The 25,864-nt window shown below is 41.8% G+C and overlaps 2 protein-coding genes across 4 annotated transcripts; one reads left to right on the forward strand and one right to left on the reverse strand.

Annotated features, from left to right (window-relative positions):
* The first annotated feature begins 522 nt into the window (after nucleotides 1-522).
* Nucleotides 523-8,116, forward strand: LOC146684779 (cytosolic sulfotransferase 2-like). 2 transcript variants are annotated; one of them, XM_085443329.1, is made up of 8 exons: nucleotides 523-1,116; nucleotides 3,316-3,454; nucleotides 3,560-3,688; nucleotides 7,063-7,163; nucleotides 7,248-7,374; nucleotides 7,466-7,563; nucleotides 7,652-7,826; nucleotides 7,910-8,116. In XM_085443329.1, exons 2-8 carry the CDS (start codon nucleotides 3,316-3,318, stop codon nucleotides 8,020-8,022), a joined length of 882 nt encoding a protein of 293 aa, XP_085299455.1. In that variant the 5' UTR covers nucleotides 523-1,116; the 3' UTR covers nucleotides 8,023-8,116. The 2 variants fall into 2 exon arrangements, with proteins under 2 accessions (XP_085299455.1, XP_085299456.1); XM_085443330.1 differs by lacking the exon at nucleotides 3,560-3,688 and having other exon boundaries at nucleotides 7,910-8,113.
* LOC146684780 (uncharacterized) lies at nucleotides 8,106-24,108 on the reverse strand. Of its 2 annotated transcripts, none has more exons than XM_085443325.1 (4): nucleotides 23,687-24,108; nucleotides 16,216-17,134; nucleotides 15,710-16,012; nucleotides 8,106-12,384 (listed from the first exon to the last, which is right to left on the reverse strand). In XM_085443325.1, the coding sequence occupies exons 2-4, from the start codon at nucleotides 17,057-17,059 to the stop codon at nucleotides 10,364-10,366; spliced, it is 3,168 nt and encodes a 1,055-aa protein (XP_085299451.1). In that variant the 5' UTR covers nucleotides 17,060-17,134; nucleotides 23,687-24,108; the 3' UTR covers nucleotides 8,106-10,363. The 2 variants fall into 2 exon arrangements, with proteins under 2 accessions (XP_085299451.1, XP_085299452.1); XM_085443326.1 differs by having other exon boundaries at nucleotides 16,216-17,137.
* Nucleotides 24,109-25,864: the final 1,756 nt, after the last annotated feature.

Here is a 25,864-nt window from a genome sequence, read left to right on the forward strand (position 1 = left end):
CAGCTGAGATGTCCTTTCAGCTGAAAAACAGGAAAGGGGCAACTGGAGGAGGGCCACAGTGAGGCCAGACATTTCAAAATTAAAGTCAGTAGAAGTTCCCCACTTTGTGAAAACTTCATGTAAATAGTTTTACAATTCTGTTTTAGGGATTTCATAACCTGTGGTACGGTACATTAAGAGATTTAAATACTTGGTTAAGATCTTCAAGCTGCTGAAAGAGCACTGAAAGTAGATGACTGTGATCTTAGGGACACTTCTGAAAACCACTGTCAGTGTCAAGTGGAAATTAAGCTCCTTTAGACGAAGAAAAAAAGAAAGAAAACCAAAACAAACATGATCCACTTTACTGAAAAAAGGTAAAAAACTATCCTGGGATTTCACAAGTCACAATTTGATATTACTTGTTGGAAATTAGTATTTATTACAGGACAGTAGTCATCCAACTTGTTATTGGTGGGTAGTTAATGCTAAAGTGGTCTGCTTATAAAGTCTGTGCATGTAACTCCTGAAAACAAATGTATTTTGAAATAGTCACAGCCACTGAAGTGAGATGTATTTACAGTTTATTTAGTTAAAACAAGGAAACACGACCAGCTGATTGTGTGATGTGCAACAGAACGGGCGTGATTATCCCCACTATTAAAATTAAGTTTTGAACATGCTGTCAAAGAATTCTCATAGTCAAAGTTCAGTTGATAAGTGTGATCACATTTCAGTTTAATCATTGTGACTCAGCAATAACAGCAACAAGAAAAGATATGATGACTATTCACACCAGGTGTTAAGGAGTTAAACACTATAATCAAAACAAATTTTCTCACGCTACAAAATATTTTCACAGACGTTTTAATGTTCATTGCTCCTCTGTTGCAAAAAGAGCAACAGCTAAATTCATTTTGAATCAGTAGATAGTCTGCGGTCCTTCCCATCGTGAATAGTCTTACTTGTAATATATTTCCCTGGAGTGGTGCAGATGGTTCATAGTACTTTTTGAACTCTGTCACATCCTGTAAGGCAAAGGAAACACTGAACATCTGCTTTAAGCTGCAGTGCGTCAGGTACAAAGTTGAATTTGGACTGTTTATTAGAGCAGAGCACAGATAAAGAGAACTGCAGGTGAGTTAACGCTTATTTACTTTTCTAAATTACATAAGGCTAAATACATAATTTACAGTCTGTTAAATTTGACTTAAAGCAAATCTTATGGTGACCCTTAAACTCTGTAATTGAACAATAAAACTGTTGGCACCTCATATCATAACAGTGTTGGCCTTTCATCGCTATGTTCATGTGTGTGTTGTGCACTTGAAATTTTATGTTAATAACCTTTTTCTACACAAACAATCACAGTGAAATCAAACAATATGAATGAAGGTGTTAGATACTTTTTGATTAATAGTTCTGTTTTCATTTAACGAATAATCTACAGTCATATTGCACATATCCTCTAATGAAATCTACGGCTTTGTAGGTCAGATAACAAGCTGTATAAATGGGATCTTCCAGCTGAATTCCAGCTTTTGACCAGTTGAATAAAGTGTAGTAGCGAATTGGTGATCTCCTGAAGGCAGACTTCCTCGGTTAAATATTATCTGCCCCTACCAGTCTACGTTGCAAATGCAGCCATAAAAGTAAGTACAGTACCCCACGTGACTGCATCCAGCTGAACATGGTGAACCAACTTAACTTAAACCAACTGTTCACGTTAGAAAATGATCAAAGAAAACGTGTGAAAAGCCTTTGTCTATGATCAATGACGATCAATACCAAACTTAACTTGCAGACTTTGTTTGATTTTATCTTGTTTCCTGCTACAGTAGGCTACCTGCCACCACGAATAATATAATAATGTCCCACTTCACGTAAACATATCTTTGCCCCATATTTAGTTTGCTGGGACATGACCACCGTTATATGTTTTAAATAAAGTTTGACTAAAGAGGGAAAAAAGTTAGTCTCCTTGCACCTTCCTCCCGGTGTTTCCTGGACTGCGGAATCTGCACAACAGCTCTGTCTCCTTATTTGGAAGAAGAGGTTGACTGTTTTGGTAAAGAGCCACAATGATGGAGAACTGAGGATCACAATCAGTTAGCAGCTTTCTGTGCAGTGACCATTTTACTCGGAAAAAAACTGACTTTTATTGGAGTAAGGTGAGATTCGCGGATCCGCTGTTACTGGTGATCTACCTCCAAGGACCCCCTCCCCGACGTCTGCAGCAGTATGGTTACTGAGTTTAAGTTGTCTTCTTTTCTACACACATATGTATATTTAGTAAAATAGTCCTAGTCCACAGTAAACGTTTCATATTTGGATCAATATAGCTATAGGGAGGTATTTTAAAAAGGCTTTATGAAGGGTTCCAAATTGACGCCCCCGGGGGTACAGTCCAAATATCCATTAAATACTTTGCACGTACTAATCCTCCCATTAACCCTCGATGTAAGCGGCCCCAGTGGTATTTTCCAGTTTGCCTCCATAGTGCGGTATGTAATCAAGGCTTAACGGTAATGGTTATGGGGTCTGCAGCCAGGCTTCTGGCTGACGTGCATACTGTCGACCAGCTCCCCCTAGCGTTAATTCAGTTAATTAATTTGATAATTTAATTCATTTTTCACCATTAAATTTTGCCTGGATGGGCACAATGCGCTGTCTACACCGGCTCTCTATTACCCTTTACCCGTCCCTGTTGCTTGTCTTGTGTTTCTACGGTGTATTGATAGTCATGTGCTTTTTGTATGCGCTGAGGTGTTTTGTTTTTCTGTTCTCAAACTGATCTCCCTGTTGGAGCTCAGTCTGGGGGGAGCTCTTTTTTCTCCTCGTCTTTCCTCATGTTGTGTATTTTCCATTGTTATACCTCTCTGACCTGTCTAACCCATGTGATGTTTGTGTAATGTATGTATGGTCGGAAGGGTAAGATGGCGCTGGCACGGCTGGCAGCCTTAACCCAATTTCCCTCGGGATGAATAAAGTATGATCAATCAATCAATCAATCAAACATGCATTCTTCTGGTGTGATAAGATCAGAACCCATATTTATTTATACTTTACAGGAATGAAAATGGAAAAAAGGAATAAAATAAAATAAATAGATCCAAACACAGAGAAACACACACACACACACAGACTTTCTATTTGTCCTTGAGTCAAACCTTATACTTTACTTTTAAAGGGCGTTTCCAATAACTTAGTAAGCTTTGTTTTCTGTAATGTGGCTACAAGGAACAAAGTGTTGTCGAATTTGCTCTGAATTGGTCTGTAGATGGTAAACAAACGCTGTTTTTCTTTCTTTTCTTTTTTTTTTTTTTTAAAAAAAAGATGGAGTCACTATCACGACCTACACTATTTGACTTCCATGGAGTCTGCATGACCAATTACTTCACTGACAACTGGGAAAACGTCCAGAATTTCAGAGCAAGACCAGATGATATCGTCTTAGCGTCTTACCCTAAAGCAGGTAGGTTTTAAAAAAAAAAACAAAAAAAAAAAACACACACACATTTTGTTCGCATCTTTGAGGAAGTACTTGTGTTTTTTCTGTCAATTTTTTTTAATTCCTGAGGAAACACATGGGTGTCTTACATCCTGGACCTTTTGTACTTTGGCCAGACTTCACCTGAGCGTCAAGGCTCAGTCCCACTCCATGAACGAGTGCCATTCCTGGAGATACAAATGTCTGGTTACCCCTCAGGCAAGTTGTTTTAAAGGCTCACAGTGTGACAGGCATAATAAAGACACTCTGATAAACTCTAGACACTCTAATAAAGACACTTTATCAGGTACAGCTGCTGCTGTGCAGCTGTTTATTAACTCAAATATTTAATTAGTCAGTTGCATCACAGCTACTCAATGCATTTAGGATTGTAGACGTGGTCAAGCATCAGAAAGGGGGGGGGGGTGATTTTGTTGTTGGTGCCAGATGGACTGGTATCTCAGAGTATTTCAGAAAATAGTGATCTACTGGGATTTTCCCACAAAACTGTCTCTGTGGTTTACAGGGAATGAGCCAATAAAGAGAAAATATCCAGTGAGCTGCAATTCTCTAGGTGAAAATACCTTGTTGCTGCCAGGAGTCAGGGGAGAGTCACTATTCTGCTTTGAGCAGATAGGAAGGCAAAGAGTAACTCAAACAACCATTCATTAGAGGCAAGCTGAGAGTATGAGTATCTGAACACACAACACACAGGGGCGGATTTAGAGAAATTTTCTTAGGGTGGCAAAGAAATCAAATGGGGTGGCAAAATCAAAGCCTTTCCCCCCCCAAACACATATGCAGGTGGTTACATATGGTCAAATGATTCAAATGCAGTAAGTATACACGTTTTTCATATAAATATAGTCTATAACTTAATTATTGTCTGTAGCCCACATGATTACACACTTTAGTTACATAAAACATGTGAGTTTTGATGTTATGTACTGTACAGCCTGTATAATAAATAAATATGTAGCCCAATGAGTATAAAATCCAGAAAGCTACACAACATGGGTGGTTCATTTACAAACACAAGTCTAACTTTAGTTTTACGCTGTTTTTTGTTAGAAAACAATCACATTGTTACAGCTTAAATTACACAAAATGTCAGAAATCTGCACTATCATGAACAAAAATTGAAACCTAATTTTTCATGATTTGTTGGATTAATCCACTGAGGTCTGAAATACAACTGGCATTTTTTGATTCCTTTTGAGTTTACGTTTGTATTTCACCCTCAGATTGTTTCATTTTATTTTTTTCCCCCCTTGCCTTGTTTGGTATCTCTTCCGCTCAACTGAATTTAGTTGTTTTTTCACTGACATACTGCATTAGTATTACTGATCTGAAATCACACAAAGAACTTAAAATCCTAGTAGTATTTTTTTACTGTAAAAAAAACCACAGACATGTTGAGTAAATTTTTATAACTTGAAATGCAAATACAAATTGTACATTTTGTAAACATATACAACTATTTATCTAAAAATGCAGCCAATACACCTGCTGTTTTTTTTTTTTTTCATTTTATGGAACCATTTAAAAATATTACTAAAACTAAAATGAGAGAACAATCAGGTGTCACAATAAGATGCCCCACAAATGATGTGTGCCAGTAAAAAATAAGTTTGTCCACCAGAAGACAGAGGAGAACAGGGATAAACCTGCAGGCCTGACAACAGGAGGTGTATCACTCCGCTGGTTTTCTACTTGGTGACAGTGTTTACAAATGTGTCTTTGTGACATTCATTAGTGCCCTCACCGACACACAAAACAAAACGACTACACAACAGAACACAACACACTAAGTATACACTCCACACTAAACATCACAAATCTCCCACATCTAAAATCTCTCACTCACTAGCTCTGTTGTTACCGTCACTCCCAAAACTTTCCCCTCTTCCTAAACAACCAAATCCCACGTGTTGACTTTTTTTTAAAATTGGTCGACATGGTACATTTTTCCACCAATAGGAAAGAGGTGGCTTTTCCCCTTTCTTTACTGTTTTCGCGCTGTCCTTACAAAACGCTTAAAACACACACACACAAAAACGTGACAACAGTATTTAGAAAAAGCGTGGCTTATATATATTATCATAACTCTGGATTTACTGGCCTGTAATTAAAATTTAAAAACATTGCATTGAAGTCCGAACTTTCAATTTGGGCTGAAACAGAGACTCAGCATGGCTGCAGCTTGTTGCTATGTCAGCTTAAAATAGTCATGTGATTTGGAGGTGCAGCATGTCCGTGGACCATGGAGGGTTAATAACACTCACCTTCCTTCCATTTCCAGAGTGTAACATCCAACCACCTGCGTAAAAAGCGAAATTCCCATGGTGTTGTTCAAAATGTGCTCTGGCACAATCATAAGCATGCTTGCTACTGAAAACAAGAAAAAAGTCCTGCTATGGGCTGATCCATTTGTTAATGGTGGAGGGGGGAACACTATGGAATGTATTCAGTTTTAGCATTTATATTCACTGTTGACTGTAACTATGCTCAAAGTGTTAATGCTATCTTATTTTAATAAACAACACTGTCATATGCAAAAATGGGGTGGCACTTGGGGTGGCAAGGGATCATTTTAGGGTGGCACTTGCCACCCCATGCCACCCTTCTAGGTCCGCCCCTGACAACGCATCCAACCCTGGAGCAGATGTGCTACAGAAGCACAAGAGCACACCAAGTATCTGTTATGTGACAGCTGTGTGCAGCCTTCACATAAATACACAGAGGGAGCAATCAGGGAATGGGTAACAGGAGGGAAACACAGCTGGGGCAAATCAGGCCTAACGAGACAAAGGAAGCAAAACCAGACGCATATACATGAGACAGACTTTCAAAGTAAAACAGGAAACATAACACAGAGACGCGAACTTGACAAAGCGATACACCTGACAGGGGAGACAGAGCAACTAGCGAACACAGAGACATAAACCATAAGACAGAACTCTAACAAAGAAACCAAAGACTAGAAATGATAAATAATATAATAAACTCAAAAACCCTGGGTCAACGACCCAGGCATCCTAACAGTATCCCTCCATTTAGGAAACTAAGGCTACAGTTCAAACAGCTCACCAAAAGAGGTGATAGAAGACTGTGGAAATGTTACCTGGTCTCATAACGCTTGATTTCTTCTGCAATGGTGTGAGGGATATTTTCTTGAAACACTTTGGAATGGTTACCAATCATATTTAACACCAAAGCTTACCTGAGTATTTTTTTGTTGTTTTTTGTCTATGTCCAAAGTTTACCCATCTTCTGATGGCTACTGTCATGAAGCTCAGATCATATAAAACTAGTTTCTTGACCATGAAGGCCTAGGACTAGGCCTTCACAGTCACCAGTACTCAGTCTAATAGAGCACCTTTGGGATGTATTAATATGGACCAAAATCTCTGAGGAATCTTTCTAGTACCTCGTTCAATCTGTATCATGAATAATTAGACAGTTGACGGCAAACTAGGCTCTAACCTAATAATAGTAAAGTGTATTTGGCAAAGTAACTGGTGACTGTAATATTGGTGATATAGATCAATGTCATTGTGACGTTCCGCTAACATAATGATCTCTTTTACTAGGAGTGGATGTGCTGAATGAATTAACCAGCTTTCCACGCATTATCAAGACACACCTACCAGTTCAGTTCCTTCCCAAATCATTCTGGGAGCAGAACTCCAAGGTACATGGCTCACAAGTAAGCTATTGGTACGATTCACGGAGACAATCTTCTCAGTGTTTGTTTGTCATTTCTTTCCGGTTTTAGATAATCTATGTGGCTCGTAATGCCAAGGACAGTGCCGTATCCTATTTCCACTTTGATCGCATGAACAAGGTCCAGCCAGAGCCTGGCAGCTGGGAGAGTTTCCTCCAGAGATTCATGGAGGGAAAAAGTGAGTGACAAACCATAAGCATGAATGACTGAATACATTAAATGCGAAAGGTTATTTTATCACTTATGATTTGTCTTCTGGCATCTGTCAGTGGTGTTTGGCTCCTGGTACGAACATGTAAGAGGATGGTGGGAGAAGAAACAGACCTGTTCTAATATCCTGTATTTGTTCTATGAGGACCTGATTGAGGTGAGTGTTGAAGTTACTGTCTGTGAGGCTGTGGACATAAACACATAATAAGGGGTTGTGGGTTTGTTTTTTTGTTTTATTTTTGCAGGATACTGAACAAGAACTCGTCCGCATCTGCTCATTCCTGGGATTGTCTCCTACCACAGAGCTGAAGAAACAAGTCACAGAAAAAGTTCAATTTGACAACATGAAGAACAACAAGATGGTGAATGGCTCCGCTGATGAAGTCTTCGATTTAAAAATCTCCCCCTTCATGCGCAAAGGTCGGGTACATTCGCCTGTAAGTTTGTTTGCTGAAAGGTGAAGGAGGAGATGTTAACTTTGCTCCTAATTTCTCTATTTTCAGGAAGGGTTGGCGACTGGAATAATCACTTCACTGTACAGCAGGATGAACAGTTTAATGAGGACTACAAGAAGAAGATGAAAAACACTGATCTTCAATTTCGTACTGTTCTGTAGGTGATTATACAGAACAGTATAACAGTATATCTGCCATTGTGTTAGATATGCAAGTAAAAATAAAGAAAAACATGATAACAAAGGTGGGTTTGAGTTTTATCATTTTTATTTAAATTCAAACAAAAAATGCAGCAAGAAATACGAGAACAAAAGTTCAGTGAGCAAAGTAAACAGATGACGCTAACACTGCACTTCTGCAAAATGGCTAAAGACCAAAAGGGGCACATTTTCTACAGGACTTACTGCTCCGTAGGACAACACTACAGTTGCTGGAGGAACCACGGCTGCCATGAAGTAAAATAGGTAATGGCGGTAATGGCGAGAGCTGATACGGTAAAATTATACAGGTTCACTGGAATGTAGACAGCAACAAAAGGCCATTGTACTGTAAATACTATATAAGTCAAGCGTCTCACATCACTGGGAGGTGCTGCAAGTCACCCTGAGGTAACCGGAAAACAAGTAAGGGACTGGCTCTAATCAGGAACAGAGGCATGAGTAACTATGTTTCTTCCCAAATAATGCAAAACAAAATGTCACTTTATCCTCACATATTCAAAACAACATTCAAAGACTGAATCACAATGATAAATCTGTAAGTTTCATTTATAATAAAGTATATCTCAAGTTGGAGCAAAACCGTTCAAGTTTCAGAGGGAACCACTGGGCTATCTTTTGGGATCAGAAACAGTTCAAATGAATTAATGGACGAAATATGATTTCACCAAAATGTTGTTTTTGTTTTGTTTGTTTGTTTGTTTTCCCCCCAATAATTTTGTCACCGCTAACGACAGGAAAAGCTGAAATAAAATAAAAAATCAAACCGATCCTGACCGTCAACTGTACACTTCGCTAAACCTCCATCTTTTTTAAATTCTGAGCATAGCCCAAAAAGTCCTTAACATAACATCTGCAGTCAAGCATCAGCTGTCACAGCTCTGCATGTACTAAACAGGCCACAATCTGACGTCGAAATAGCAAAACTGTCTGCACAGCTCAGACGCATAAGCAATATCACTTAGATTGTCTTTCACAGTAACAACTATAACTGTTTCAAATACACCTTTATTCATGAAACATCAAAAATAACTATTTACATTGTTGCTTATACATCATAGATTTCAAAGATATTTTCCTTTTTAGTAATAAAATACTTCAGTCTAGTGCTCAGGCTTGGGGTTAAGTGCTCCGTTATTGAGTCAGGCCTAACTATAGGAATTCTGAGGTTCATGCTAAGCCGGTCTTGTGTGCTGCAGCCCTGCAAAGCTATGAAGCATGTAATTAGATACCAAACATATTGAACTGAATGCAGCTTTTTATTGAGAGGCTTACGTTAAGCATGGTTATTGATTGCAAAGCTCTGTCCTTCAACAAAATGCATCATAGTTGAGTTCCATATTTAAAGTCTGTCAATTTGAGCAACAGCTAAAAACCTCAGGAACACATGTTAGCAGGTGTCTGCTCCGCAGCTGTGTCTCTGGCTGTTGTTTATCGCCTGCCTCTTTATGTAACCGGTTTTAAAATACAAGGCAAACTGGACAAGTACAATGATGGCAGCAGCAAGTTAAGAGCTTAGATGTAGTAATCTGCAGCTGAGTCATAATGCTAAGATGCTAGAGACCATTAACCCAAATAATGGGTTTATAAAACCATTAATAATAGCACAGAAACCAACTTTGATTACGTATGGCACAACTTTACATCACGAAGCAAACTGAAATATGAAAGACAGCAAAGAAACTCTAGTAAAGGAATCGAACTGATGAGCAATCATATGCAGTCATGTATTTTTCTTTTTGCAGAAACCATTTGAACAGGACACAAAGACACTTGGAGCATCATTTGTCTTTTACCCTTTAAACTTAACGCTGTTAAAGTAATGTTTCCAAGCAAGAACTTGAATATCTAAATCTACTTACTTTCTTGAAAGATTAAATTCATCAGCTTCACAAGTCTGAAGCCAGTCACAAGCACGGACCTGCTAAAGAGCCATTCTCAGGAATTGTATGTAAGTGTGCTCTCAGTGTACTTGAAGTCATACCAGTGTTAAACAGACAAGAAAAAGATAGACAGATGGGAAAGTGAGCGTGCTGTTTGTCTATAAATTATGCTAATCAACAGCTAATCTGATCAACAAAGACAAAAGGCAGCTAGGTGACACCTTTTAAGTTTGTCACCCAGATCCTTGTTTTTATATTTTCACTCTTTTGACAAAAAGTATTATTACACAGTTTAATAATACTATTATCCCAATATTTGCAGCATCCCTGGTTAGGATTAGTTCCTGTTAAATGAATGCGTTAGATGTGCAGTCATTTGGTCCTCATGTCCAAGGTTAGGCTCATAGGTCAATAATCTCACTGCTGACACTGGCAGAATCGTCATGTCGACTGACTTCCAGGTAACTGCGTGACCCCACTGGCCTCGCAGCTCTCCCTCGCACACTTTCAGAGTCTGGGGTGATAAACGGTCGTGTGTCGTCCACTCCATCGTCTCCCAAATGCCCCGTTGAGGTTCTGGAGGGACGGAGTGACACAGGACAGGACACTGATGAAGGGACACTTGTTGTCCCATTTCCAGCCCATCTGTGACCCTGGTGGGATGGCGTTGGGGGAGCAGTCACCTGCCTACTGGGTACACTACTGAGAATGCTTCCCCCCAGTGGCATGGAAGACTCTGTTGGAGCCTCGCTACTCTCTGAGAGCAACTGAGGATCACTGTTCCTGCGGAGCCAGGGCCCCTGACTGACCCCTGAGCCTGGGGAAGGGGACTGTAAGGTCTGGTTCAAAGGATGAAACAGGCTCCCTCCTTCAAGCAGGTGTTCTCTGTGCAGAGCCTCATCGATGCTGCGGGTCAGGTCGATGGGGGAGGGCGGCCGCAGGTCAAACTCATAGAAAGACAGGGAAGTATCCCTATCCTGATCCAGGCTGCCGCTCACCGAGCGCTGTGGAGGCTGGCCAAACGTCTGCAGTCTTAGGAGGGAGCCAGTAGAGCCGTCAGATGTGCCTCGCTCTGCAGAGTGGCCCCTATGGTTCCGTCCCCGGTTGCTGTCTTTGACAAGTGGCTGTGAAACGGCCTGCTCATGGTTCTGATTTCTAATCAGACTCTTGCTGATATCAGCCCCAGGACGCTCCTGGCCAGCCCAGTTGTTAGGCACTTCTCCTACTCCTCCACCTCCTCCTCCTCCTACGCCATTACTGTCAGACTTCCTGCAGGGCTTACCCTTCAGGCTCTGGACTATCTTGGACCAGCAGGTGTGTGTTTGAGGGGAGCCTGCAGAATCACTAGGGGATGCCAGGTCTCCTGCTGCTCTTCCATCCTGGCCACCTTCTTCCCTTCCACGGCAACTCTGAGGCCTCCAGAACACCCACGAGCTCAGGAGGAGCAGGGAGAACCCCCAGGCTAGTTCCAGGAGTCGGGCCCAGAAATGCACTAGCCACCATCCCCAGTTGAAGCGTGTCCAGTCACCTAACAGTCCGTAAAGCCACAAGATAGCATGGGCATGCAACCCAAAACACAAAGCCCCAAGAACTGCACACACTGCCAGCACTCTTCCCAGAATCACTCCTATTCTCCTGCTCCCTGTCCAAGCCTTTCTCCGTACCTCTTCGGAAACTCCGGCTTGAGGAACAGCAGGGCAGCGTATACGTGGGAAGACATAGCAAAGAAAGCCCAGGCAGAGACCCAAACCCCAACACAGAGACAGGACTTGTAGGGTAACAGGCACCACAGGAGAGAGGGCTGGGGAGAGCAGATCAGCTGCCAGCAGCAGGGTACACTGCAACACAGTCAGCACAGCCACCAGAGGAGGCCGCTCCATGGTTGGCGGTAAAGCACTTATTCCTGCCACCCTCAGTGCCAGCAGCGCCAGGGCAGCATGTGTCCATACCAGGAGGTGCAGAGGCAGGTTGTAGATGGCTGTAACTGCAGGGCGAGGGAGGAATTTTCGTGTGCCATAGGGATCAATGAGAAATAGAGCTGCTCTGAGGCCTCCAGCCAGAAACAGCAGAGCATTGGCCAGTGCAAGAGCACCACGATGAGGACAGTTTGCGCCAGGGGACAGTGTGAGGCCAAGAGCAGCTCCAGCAAACAGCAAGAGGAAGAGGCTTGCAGATCCGTAGACGTGAAGTTCCCAGGCGAAAGCAAGTGTCCGGCTTAGATCACCCCAGTAAAGAAGTGTGGCATTAGGTGAGGAATTGGCACTGGGAGAGGGAGCTGGATCAGAAGTGGAATAAGGAGCTGAGTGAGGGTTCCTCGATAGCTGATGAGAGTGGTTCTTCTGAATAATACCATTCTGATATGTGGGACGAAACCGTGTTTGGATGACTGGTACAACACTCGCTGTAAGACTGGAAGAGACCCCTAGAAAAAAAAGAAGAACAGTGTTTTGATTTTCAAATGCTGAAATGCACAAAATATGCTATATTGTTCTGAAGTGATATTAATACAGATGTAGAACCTAGGACAACCACTAGAGGGGTTTAGTTCACCACCACAGTCATGAGCTAGACAGCTGAGACCTTTCAGTTGTGCAGAGTAACCTAATCAGCTCTGCAGAGGTGCATTGTCCAAGGTCTATCTACTCAAATACGCCAAACTGTGAAATTAAATCAACTTTATTTTCCAGGCTCCAGATCATAAAAACTGCTTGTTTAGAATCACCATCCAATATAATAAAAAAGTCCTGGGTGTTCTACCTCTATTCAAATCTTGGCTGTTGTGGAGATCTCCTAAAATCAGGATCTTTTGAGCGCCACGTTTCTCTCTTCAAAATCTCTGAAATCACTTCCTCAGCTGCTTATCCAATTCAGGGTCACCAGAAGGTGAGGAGCAACATCGCCTGTGCACCATTGCATTAGCATCAGTTTTCGTGTAACTCTCATCTCTCTTTTCACTACCATCAGATGTATAACTGTTTCTAAGTATGGAAATAACAAAGTGTTCATGTATAAAAACAGAAGTCTAGAGACTGCATATCGCTTAGTAAAAATGCACATAAATATGGAATCCAAAGACAAGGCACCTCTTCTAAAACCAGTTTTAAAGATGAAATGTCAATCACCCAAAAACCCTAATATTCTATGTGAACAGCACTGCAAGCCGATCCTCTTGTTTATATTGTAAATGTATCTGACTAACAAAAGAGCTCCTCTGAATAACCGGGAAGCAATTGTCTGACTTAATTGGATTAGATTATGTAATTAACAAGGACATCTGTGTTATGCAACTCAGTGATGTGTCACAATACATGTATGATCCAGGGAAACTGCTGTTCACATTTAAAGTATTATACAATGCAAAATGACCTAATGAGACAAGACATCTTGGCAATATAACATCTCTGTCTGTGTTTCTCTTTTTCTCTTTAATATTGTCATGTTCACACACACTCTGTTTGTTCAATACACTCCACCTTTTCCTCCTGGAATGACTCTGAAACACACAACAACATTACCAAAGGTTCATTCATCGCCGAGGTCTTTGGAAGCCACTTATGTACATATATCACAGTAACAATACTACCATGTGTAACAATTTAGAAATAATTTAAGAAAGACAGCAAAGATACACAATATGTGGAGTTGTTTCACACACATTTAAATCTGATGGATGGTGGAACGATACAATAAAACACTCAAACCATCAACTGCTTGGAAGACTTTAAGCTCGCCCTCACCCTGTAGAAGACAACCATAAAACTGCCACACTAAATAATGACTCACTCCTCTCCCTCGCTGCCTCATTTTATCACGCACGCAGACACCACACACACAAAAATGCTTTGCATACTTGAGCATTGCATGCAGATCACAGGCACACTTCTTTATTTATACAAAAGCTATGTTTTACTTTCCTCTAGTTTTTTTTTTCTAACAGGAGCGAGATCCAGACACATTCCAGATGTTGTGATCACATTACACAGCTGGATACATTTAAACCTACCCCTGCCCTTGAGTTTTTTTTCCTCTTTCACATATGCACTGCCAACATGGCTTCATATGTCCACATGTTGAAATGAGGTGAAAAATAACTGGAGACCACCATGTGATTGGATAACGCAGGCCAAGAAGTCTGTGAGTTCTCGGACCACACCCACCTTTGGGAATATTTTATGTTTGAACACCGGATAAAGATACCTCGTATAAGGAAGATACAGATACGTTAGAAATTAAAAAGAATCTATGGCAAGGAGTTTTGTTTTGTTTTTTTAATTTCAAGCACACACTTATGAAGTTTTTTTTGCATCTTGCACTACTGAAAATCTACTGTGCTGACAAAATCAGTCCCCAGTCAGGTATGTAGACACAAAGAACACAAATAATCGTTGTGGTAGTTCCTGTTTCAGTAAGCACTTCAGGAACTACTTGATAATATATACAGCGTACCTAAAATTAATGTTTTGGTATGACAAATCTGCCTAAATTTATCATCACATGACTCACATGTTTAAAAAAGGTATATTTCCAAACACAACTATGGGAAAAGGAGTGGCTGCAAAACAGTGAACACAACATTTTTATCATCATTTCAGATCAGTTTTCTCCTGTAAACTAAAAAAAGTCTTAAAATCTATTTTACTTTTAATCCTTTTTGCAAGTAAATGGGAGAAGGATTCTCACTTCAGTCTTCCCTTTCTCCACCTGAGAGACGGAGTTTGATGGAGTTTCGATAATCACTAGAAACACAGTTATGGTGAAGTTTTCATTTACGCACTTGTGCTGTAGCCTAACTAGCCAATTTCCTTCGAGGAGCTTCCCAGTGTGTGTGTGTACATAACTGTAAGCATGTTCATTATGGTAGTTAACGTTACTGTTTGATATACGGATGGGTTTTGAGTCTGAGTGCATCGTTGTTTGTGCTCATCAGGTTATCTCTGCAGGTCTAATGTACGTGCACGAACTGAGGTTCATATGATAGAACTAGCCAGTGTTCTGCTTTTTATTATGAGCGCAGCAGCTGCTACCGCTGTCATGACTGAGTATGAAAGAGCAAAACAGACCTCGGACCCTTGCCCATTATGTCACGGTTAAGGAGCGGCCAAATGGCTTTGGCTGAACCAACGTAAGCTAATGTTGAAAAGAAAAAGAGTTGGCTCATGCTTACAGAACAAAAACCTGAGTGCGCTTCCTTTAAAGGTGCTCTGAAGGAGAGTCCTGCTGTTTAAAAGTCATAATGATGTTATTCTTACGGTATCTAAGAGACTGGGTCATGTGTCCCACGTGTCAAGCTTTTCCTTTTCCATTTACTTTTCCTCATCTCCTCTCCCTTCATCCCCTTTCCTCTCTGCATCTGGTTTTCATTGCCATCTCCACTCCCTGCATTTCCTATGCCAGTACCTTTCTTCTGCTTTCACCCACACCGTCTACTCTCTCATCGGTATTCCCAATAGTCTCTTTTTTAGGCCCTTGCCCCCCCCCCCCCCCCCCCTTCCTTTTTTTTTCTCTTATCTCTTTGCCTGGCTGAAATTCTGCCCACCCCCTCTTAAGCTTGCTCTCTCACCTCCCTTGCTGTGTCTACCCACACATTACAACCCCACTTTCCATGGAAACGTGTGTCTACTTTTCCCCTCCTTTGAAGACTTTTTTTTTTAATTCTTCCAGTAAAAAAGTCCCAGCTGCACAAATAATTCCATTTTGAATTACCAGAGGACACAGGAAACAGAGAACACAAGGCTCTTGTTTCTTACCTATCTTCAGTGACTGCACTGTTGTGCTTGCAGCATGTCTTCCTCGCTGTACTGTTTTGCTGAGCTGAGTTGTTGATTTGGCAGAAAGAAGCACACTGGGTGTAGAAGTATTTGTCACTTGTAGTTTTGTGGTGTTTGAATGCGAACTGTTCTTGCTTTGGGTAGTAACCGGCTGTGCTCCAGGCTGGAGCTGTTTAGCAATAGAGCCAGTCACGGTAGATGTTGGTTGGGGTAACATCTCAGCATCAGAGTCCTGCTTTGGAGTAACTCTGTCAGTGGAAGGAGTGTTTGGTCCCAGTTCACCTAGAATTTTCCAGGAAAGGAAACACATCGAGCATTAACCCCTTACCTGAACTTAAATTCAGTTACATTTAAGGCTTCAAACAATTGTTAAAAACAAGATAACTGAGATAAACTGATTCAGTAAATGATCCCAATCTTAATACTAACTAGCATAATCATGATTATGATTCTCATGTAACAACCAAGCATTTTCGATTTCTCACCTTTTAATTGCACAGTCTTAAGTGTCTGCTGCGTTACCACAGAGGACAGTGGGGTCATCACTTTCTCACTCGCTACTGTTGTAGAAGTGGTTCTGGTTGTGCTGGTGGTTGTCAACGCAAACAGGTGAGGCTTCACGGTCTGACTGTCCAGTGGTGGAGTTTTTACATCAGAAACTTTAGAGGCCGCGGTCTGTGCCTGCGGTCGATACTGTGCCATTTCATCATCAACTGTTGACAGAGGATCGGGTGATTCCTCCTTCACAAACATTACTGTTGGAGCAATACCTGATCCCAACCCTTGTGAATCAACACCCTGCTTCTCTTTAATTGCTTCCTCCTTTGGATTCGCTCCTGTCACTGTCTTATCACCTGCAGGCTCAGCCACTTCGGCAGAGTCCAACGCAAGTGGAGGTGGAGTTGAGCTTTTTGTAGTGGCAACTCCCTTTCTGAAAGCCCTGCTGAATGCTAAACTGGCTGTGTCAGTTCTGGGCCTAGAGGCAGTTGGTTGGGTTACAATTAGTCCACTGCTAAGGTTCTGTGTGGGAAGGGCAGACTGAAGAGGGCGGTTGAACTGTGTCACCGATGGATGGAGTCTTTCCCTCTGCTCCACTGTATTTGTAGTTGTTAACCTGTCCTGTCCTGTAACTCTGATGGGCACATCACTGCGTCCCCTGGGAGGCAAAGATGGCCAGAAACGAGGAGTCTGCTTGGTTGGTGGAGGTGAAGAATCGCTAGGCAGGTCCAGAGAAGAGAAGGAGGAGGAGTAGCCGATGACGGTCTGAGCATCGGCAAAATCGATGATGGAGGTGAGCAAGACCAGGAGCATGAGGGACATGGGAGCCATGGTCTCCCTCTGAGCGCTGAGCAGTGACTGGTTCCTCTGGAAGTCTGTTTGTCACACCATCCTTTCACTGCGTTTCTGCTGAGAAAAACAGGAATTGTGTTAATTTCATGAACACATTACACAAGCACAGATATATGAAGCACTGCGAATATGTAGACACACCACACAGGTGCGGGAAAGGTGTTTCAAAACCTACTTATATTGCATCAGATCATTCTAAAAGGTTTAACTTCTGAGTGGCGATTCCAGTATTCTTACTGATTTACCAGCAGAGGTCATAACAGGAATTGCGAAGCAAGAATTTTTGGTCATATCTGATTTAAAGATTATGTGCTGTAGCCTTTGTTGTACTGATTCAGAAGGTAGGTCGGTGAAACTCCCACTGTTTTAGGAGCATGACAACAGCAGACACACAGGGTGTGGTAAGGTGTATGGTTACAGAGGACATGGGACACATAAAAGCATAAGTTCAGCTTGTAAGTTATATAACAAGTCACATTAAAACGATCGAGCCAGAAAAGAAAATCAAGTCACAGATGGTTTTACTGCGTGGCAGATGGACTTGTTAACTTTTGTCCTCACTAGCTGTTCCATAAAACTGATACTTCTTTGGGGAGAGTATCAGTTCCTTTCTCCTTAATAATCTTCGGTCCAAGCATCAGGACTCTGCTTTCTTTATTTGCTGTTATGTTTAAGCCGTGGATGCCAGAAGCTGACAGCTGTAACACCGAGTGTGGTGAAGCTCAGGGAGCCCAGTGACACGTAGAAACCCCCAGGCCCTTGAGGATTACACAATCCTACGAGTCATCTTGCCAAACAGCTGGCAGGCACGTCCCTTAAACAAGCTGCTCTTGTCCAAAAAAAAAAACACCCCTTTTCTTTCTCTCTTACTTATATAAATCTCCCTTCACACCAGTTTCTACCTATGACTCACAGCAGAAGACAACCTCAGGGATGAGAGTCAGGACACTACTGCTGAAACGTTAGGAGGGAAAGTACAGAAAATAGACATCGGTGCCTATGGGGGAATTCATTCTGCTGCTGATGAATCACCTAGGGTCCATTCACAGGCACAATGTTTAGGTCTCAGAGGAATTACTGCAGCTCCACACCACGGCTGACGTTCATTTTGTGTTCATGAACATATGTAGTGTATGAGTAATCTGTGTGAGTGTACGGAAAATGTGTATAAGTATGTGTGAGTCTGCACCACGGGTGAGACAACACACTGTTGATATGTGAGGAAACGTATACTGGTCTTTTGCAAAACACAATTTCTCACACGGGAGCTTCTGAAGGGAAAAAACTGTCAATGAGTATGGTAACATAAGTGCTTATAGATCTCAATCTCCACCCACTCACAGCAGTCTCTGTTTATTTTCTTTCTAGTCTCACCCACCTCTTCTGCTCTGTCTTGTCAGATTTTGGCCAACTCTAATTTCCCCCCCTTTTCTTTTCTCTCTTTTTATCCCTTATTTAACCAGAGCTGGTTTAGCAAAGGGGTTACTGAGAGAGTCCTAACAATAGAGCGATGAGTGGGGGGAAAAAAGATGGTAGATGTAAGAATGTGGAGATAGGAAAGTGGTTCAAAAAGAGTTTGGCCAGGAGGGGAGATGGCGTGATAAGTTAAAGCACGGGTGTCCAAAATTTTTTCCAAGGGTGCCATATTTATTAATGGAAAATCACCCAGGGGCCAACAATTCTTCTTGCCTTTTTGGAAGCATAAATACAATTTATTTTCAATAACACAAGAGCTGTCATTACGGTGATCAGGAGAGTTTAAGCCTTAACAAAAAAAATGTACTTTTCATTCACATATGGAGAGAAAATAACATAAAGATCAAGCTGTCGGGAATACCTGTAACTTCAGTGAAGCCGCTGAATATCAGTATCTCAGGTCAATTTTAAACGAGACTTAGATAAAACACATGGTCTGAAAATCGAGGGGCCATAAAAGATCTGACCTAGGGCCGCGATTGGTCCCCGGACCGGACTTTGGACATGCCTCAGTTAAAGGGGTCCGGGACAAGATTAAGACTGAGAAAAGCAGTGAGAGCTGTAAAATTTAGACTAAGATTGAGTGAATGCCGATAGTAAGGATATAAATATCTGAGAAAAAAGAGAGTCACACAGAAACTATGTTTCAGGATTAACGGGTTTGTTATGGAGAGCTGACACGGCCATTTATCCAGGAACCCATGTGGAGAAACTGATCCTACTTCACCTTTCTTCTGAGGTTAACTGGCAGGTGTGCAATCTCTGGCACAAGAACATGAACAACCTGACTATTACCACATATCGTTTAGTAAACATACCATTATCTTGATCTAAAAGCAAACCAACATGTGTCAGTCTGTGTGTATGAGGGGAAGCAGAACAGAATAATGAGTCTCAAATGGCATTTGGCTTTAGTGGCGAGGGAGTAACATTCTGCTGCTGTATTTGAAACGCTGTCAGCATTAATCTCATCTCCACACATCATCCAAAAGAACACAGTAACACACACTGAAGCGGCTCTCCAAAAATGTTCTCCTTCACTGGATTTGAGCAGCGTGACTAGGAATTTCCACTGAACTAATACGAGTGGAGTAAATTTAAGCAGAAAGACACCTCCTCGAAGCCTACGAACAAGCACATACTCCACAAAGCCTAGATCAGTGCGATCATCAATTCCGGGCTAGTGTGAATACTGCATCCTCTTAGCCCATTTTTAACACACAGTCAACACACATACACAAATAAGACAGTGCATCTCTCTGTGACTGTCCATGGAGGGAAGGCAGACGTGTGCATGGTCTGAGTATTTTTATCGTGTTCAGCCCCCGGGGGCCACAGACAGAACACATCACTCTGTATTTCATCTGCACTGTGTTGAGCATGGTGTGTAGATGTCGTCACGCTTTCCTGCACAATGTGTGCTTTGTCCAGAGCAGGAAATGCCCATGGATTATATATCCAATAGTACAGCAGCATGCAACAATCTGAAGATTACTGTAAACTGCTTGCCCACACTATAGACCTGCTAGTTATACAATCATATGATTCAGTACTACAACAGCTGTTACTAATCAGTTACTAACCATTGCAATTGTGATGTCACGTCTACAGTAATGTATTACAATGCAAGCTACTGCTTAAAGTTTGTGTAGGGAACCGGGCGGGGGCTTTGAGCATTAAAGTCTTTGGAGAATCCCCCTCTTTCTTGCTTATGTTCTCTCTCACTTGCTGCCAGATTGAAGACAGTCTGGCAGAGCAACATTCCCACTGATTTGAGTGGACATTTCAGTGTAAGCCTGTGAACAGAAGGATTTGTGTCTTTCAGTCTAATGTGCACTTGTCAGGTATCACACTTCAATACTTCTTAATGCAACGTGTTCATCGGGACAGAGTATAGATAACTGTCCAGTGCTGAAAGTGAGCACTCAAACACCAAGGTCTGATTTGCACTTGTGTTTACTTGAATTTTTCCAAATCAAATCACATTTTTTTATTTATTTAGAGTAGATTGTTTTAGGTGATAGTCTTTCATGCTGGCTCGTACTTCTTCTGAAAAGATTTGTAAAGAAAAAAAAATGTTTTTGTTCTCAGTAACTGATACCTTCAAGCAACCAGGCTGTTTGTTGGGTCATCTCTGAACCCAAATAAGTCTAAAAGGGAAAATAAGTCAAATTTAATGACAAGCCATCCATTAGTTGGCAAGATATTTCAGATACAACCTCCCTGTGGCGCTAGTGGAAAAAAATGGAATGAGCTTACTGCCACTGCCATTCGTATGGCTTAAAATCAAACATAGTCTCAATCTGTTTATATGTGAAGATACGATCACTTGTGCTACATCTATGTCGGTATAGGTAGACCTCTCAACTATAGACAAAGATCTCTGATATCTTAGTTGACCTGTAACATTCAGTGTTGATGTGAGCGTCTTGTGAAGAAGGCTTACTTATCAGTGAAGCGTTCATCCTCAGAGAAGAACTCAGCCAAGAATGAACGTTTTTGTTATGATTCGTTCTGGAAAAACCCTCTTCTTCTTCTTTCAGCTGCTCCCTTCAGGGGTCGAATCATCTCCCTCCATCTTACCCTATCCTCAGCATCCTCTGCTGTCACATCAGTCTTCTGCATGTCCTCCTTCACTACCTCCATGAACCTCCTCTGAGGTCTTCCTCTTTTCCCCCTGTCCGGTAGCAAAGTATTAAACATCCATTATCCAATATAGCCACTATCCCTCCTCTGCATATACCCAAACCATCTCAGATTTGCTTGGTAACTGGCCACTCCCAATGAAAATCTCATGAGAAGAAAACTTTAAAAAAAATGTAACTTGTAGAAAGAAAGAAAGAAAGAAAGAGGCTGAATGAATAACCAAAGACTGGTGTGTCACTGTGTAACTGCTCACACATCAGCATACTCTACAGATGTATAACTTGTTTGTACTGCATATTGGTGGGTGGAGAAGTAGGACTGTGAAGCAGTGTGTGTGAATTAGTGTGTATGTGAGACAGAGAGAGAAAAAGTCAGAGGGGGGAAATGAAAGAGGGAGTAAGTGTGGTTACGTTGGTATGCAACAAGTGGGGGAGGTCGCTGGTTTGACCGTTAAAAAATTCCTCACCTTGAAACAACATATGGATTACAAACAACTCTCAACTTGCCACCACATAAAATTTATTTATTAAAAAGTCCCTAAACTGATCTTTTTAAACTATTTTGATACATTTAAAGCCATGACCAAACTCTTTACATACATTATAGACTAACACCATCCATTTATCTCTTGATGCAAACCACAGCCTGTTAAAGATGCTTCTCTCGGGGAGAGGGGGGGGGGTCTAAACTACAGTAGAGTAACCGACCACACACCATAGACATGCTATATGAGGAGGAGAGGGTCCTGAACCAATCGCCTATGTCTTTGATCCCCAGTTGAAGCGGATGTCCCGCTTAAAATTGCTGAGCCCCACAACATCTTTGAGTCATGTTACGCCTTCACACGAGCCACAGATCAAAGGCTGAAGGTCAGGCATAAAGGCTAAGGCCCCAAACCGCACTCCACACATACAAAGAGACACATCTAGATACACAAAAATAAAACACAGATTGCCAATATTAATATTTGAGAGGTGATAATGGTGAAAAAGTCAACCAGATTGGACAAATATTCACAACTTGGGAGGAACCTTAATTTCAAATTAGCACTCACACGTTAAACACTAAACACGCCCTGAAAGATAGCGAGTCTGATGACAGACTAAGATCACTGCCAAACCGTGTCAAGCCGCAAAACACTTTCAGGAAAATCAACTGCAGGCATCGCAAGTCATAAACTCTTGGCCTTTTACTGAACCGCGGCTTTACTTAAACCCCAGACACTCACATTGTTACATGCATGCAATAAAACTGTGTTGCGTGGCAAATTACTGAGTTTTGCAAGCAGGCTGTGTGCAAAATAATGTAAGCAGCTATCATCTGCATGGACATTTTTGATTTATAGTTACAAAACATTTATTGCATCTTTTATCTTCCCACAGATAATAAAGACCCAAATAAGAGATGTGGGCAGATCATCTTCTGGGATGAATGCTTCACTAATATCTTAAGCTATGCCTTATTTTCTAAAAGGCTGACAGTTCAGGGCTGTATAATTATGGGATGTTTTAACTGTCCTGCTTGTTTAAAGTTCTCTGGTCGAATATGAGTGACTACTTGTAGTTATAGCGCACCTTTTATGGGCTTTATTGTCTTTATGGAGCTTCTTTGGAAAAGGATAGGCCTTTTTTTCCCCTCTGTGTGTTGGTTCCTTTTTGAAAATTAGTTCTGTTGCATTTCTTTCTGCTCGACTACATCCACCAGCACTCTGGAGCAGCTCATTGAAAGACGCACTCCACTTCTTCCTCCTCACCTTCCACTTAAATCCCGATGAGGCATGGGTGTGAATCCAGACCATCTAAACTAGGGCCGCAGCGCTTTTGCGCATATGGCTTTGTTGGACGAGCCTGCTATCCTGTGTAAACACACTTAAAAACACATGTCGAGCACCTGGCAGCAAGGGACAAATAAAGAGATAACAGGGCGCACTCCACTTGTTGCTGTGTCACCAAAGAAAACAGCCTTTTTGCATGCTTACTGCCTATTGAGCCTAAACAATTTCCTTTTACGTCCCAATTATTATTATTATTATTATTATTATTATTATTATTATTATTATTACTTGATAGGGGTGATTTAAGACCAGCTGTATATATTTCATGTTGTTAGTTATGATGAGCAGTAGTAACGACGTCACGTTGCCGTCCTGACTGCGGGGACACGCGGTCGCGAATGGCTTTAATTGGCAAAATTCACCCAAACTGCCGCTTTTTCTTACACGATGTGAGATGGGGGTGATAAGGCAGTACTCCCTCTGACTTCGCACATAAAGTTCAGTACCGCAGAGGAAACCAGGTACAGGTAGAGGGCAAAGATTAACGTGCAGCGTATGCTCGCCTGTAAACCCGAGCCAACGGCTGACATCGCGGCACAGGTAGAGACAGCGTCACGCATATCACTGCGCAAAGACGTCTAGCCGCATAGCAGTCAACCAATAACTGTTACCGTGAGGGTTTGTCCGTTACAAGCAACAAACAAACATACCTGCGAGTCTGCGAGGCTCCGAGTCGGTGGCGTCCGCTGCGGCAGGGCTATCAGGACTAGGACATCCTGAAGTGAAAGCAAAGGTGTCGTCCGGGTTTACCTCGCACGCAGGATAACAACCGCCGGCGGTGGAGGTTCAAACCGCTCCTCTATGGGCACAAAGAGAGGTTGCCTTTCAGCAGCGTTGTATCGTTGCCAGCTTTCTAGCCACGAGCGACTGAGGAGATGTACGCCCCCTCCGACTGCTCCATCTCTCTCCAGATCGCTCCCTCCCTCTCATTTTTTCCTCTTTCAAAAGCGGATAAACGCGACGGCCTACCTGCCAACCTTCCGCTTGGCACGCCTGTTACGCAATAGCAATAGGACGCGCAGCTGAACCTGAGCTCCTTGTCACCCCGTCTACCTTTACAAAGCAGCGTGTTTAGACGATGCCCAGTGGAAATATGACGACACTGCCACTGACATCATCACACAGCTTGCTGTAGTATCCAGGTTCTGGGGTTTTTCCTTGGATTATAGCTGAAAATTGGCTGTTATGCGTTAAACCTAGCCGATAAAGTGGCCGGGAAGAGGAGTGGAAACGAATTCATATTTGCGTGGACAGGTGAGGATACACCTGACATTTCTCTGTGCAGTACGGACTGTCAGTTCGGTGCTTGAAACTCTAGCCTCCAGCTCCTCTTCACTGCCCTCCAACCGGGCTTTTGTAGAGGGGAGGAAGGCAGCCTGAGCCAAGCTGATACAGTTTCCTCGTGCTGCACCCTGGCTCAGTGCCTTTCCTTCACCCACCCCTCGCCTGATTGTCTCTCTCTCTCTCTCTCTTGCACAAACAAAACATTTTCTAGTTTGGACATGCTGTTGAGGCTGCAGCTTTGCGGTGACTGAGACCAAACACAGACATAAGTTGACAAGTTTACTGCAGACATTAATCCTGCTTAGGAGCAGGTCTCATTCCCAATCACCTGTGTATTTGTCACTTTCGCTATATTGTCTGGACAGTACATCTGAGTCCTAAAATATCCTGTGCAGCTCAGAGGATTGTTCCTAATGCCATTACATTATTACTGAGCAAGCAGGAGACACGTAAGGGTTGGACAGGTGGCGCACACACATTTCTGCATTGTTATCACATTATTGTACACTACCTGGATTATATCTAATCCAGGTAGGGAATGAGTAACCTAACCCTGCATACTTTAAAGCACCAACCAAATATAGAAGATTAGGCAATGGGTGTCAGCCTGATTAGAATATAAGTACAGCAGGTATTTTTTGCGTCTCACGAGTACTATATAGCCTGAATTGAGTGTTGCCGATGTAAGTAAGGGATTAAATTCACACGTTTATTATAACTTGTGGCCAATATAATATATTCTTATTGGGCCTGTCACCTTCTCTATTATTTACTTCACTTCCTACCAGACATGGGGACCCAGGGGTGTTTCCAGAATTTTTTACAATCAGGTGGCACTAGGGAGTCCAAACAAACAGGTCGGGAATTAAAAATAACAAATAAAACTTGAAAAAATATAAAAAGCAAACAAAAGCAGTTGGAAACTGGCTGAAAATTTGATTTTAATGTGCACAGACCACCTGCCTCCATAAAAACGCATTAGGAGACACAGCTACCCTGTAATGGAGCTAATAAAATATAGTGTGGTTACAAGAGTAAATGTGTGTCATTTTACTACTAGAAGTAAAAGTAAATAACAGTGTCTTACACATTCTTTGTTTACAGCTTTCAAAGTAAGGAATTAGGGAATTATAGTGGACCAAACCACTGCAAAGTATATGAGTGGGAGTCCATCTCTGGAGCTTATCCCAGCTGTCATGGAAGGCAGGCAGGGTACACCCCGCAAAATTTGCCAGTTTGTCACTTTAACTGCATGTAATAATTATTCATCATTACATAATCACATATTTACATAATGAACCTCTTTGGCCATGCTATAATTTCCACCCTTGGTTACACAGCAGGGGTGCGATCAAATTCTGGGGTGGCACATAAAAAAATACGTTTTTTAAAAAACAGTTTTCTCTAAAATATTTTCATACCAATTTTATGTCATTACAGGTATTATAAGGAGTTTACTTATTGTTGATTATTTAAAAAGAAATTCAAATTGAAATTCAGGTACATTTGTATTCATATTTTTCTTTCAACATGACATATGAGTT

The sequence above is a fragment of the Copadichromis virginalis genome, linkage group LG20 (assembly GCF_057382275.1).
Source record: "Copadichromis virginalis isolate Kocher_CV1m ecotype Utaka linkage group LG20, C_Virginalis_male_GT1.1, whole genome shotgun sequence".
Classification (NCBI taxonomy): domain Eukaryota; kingdom Metazoa; phylum Chordata; class Actinopteri; order Cichliformes; family Cichlidae; genus Copadichromis; species Copadichromis virginalis.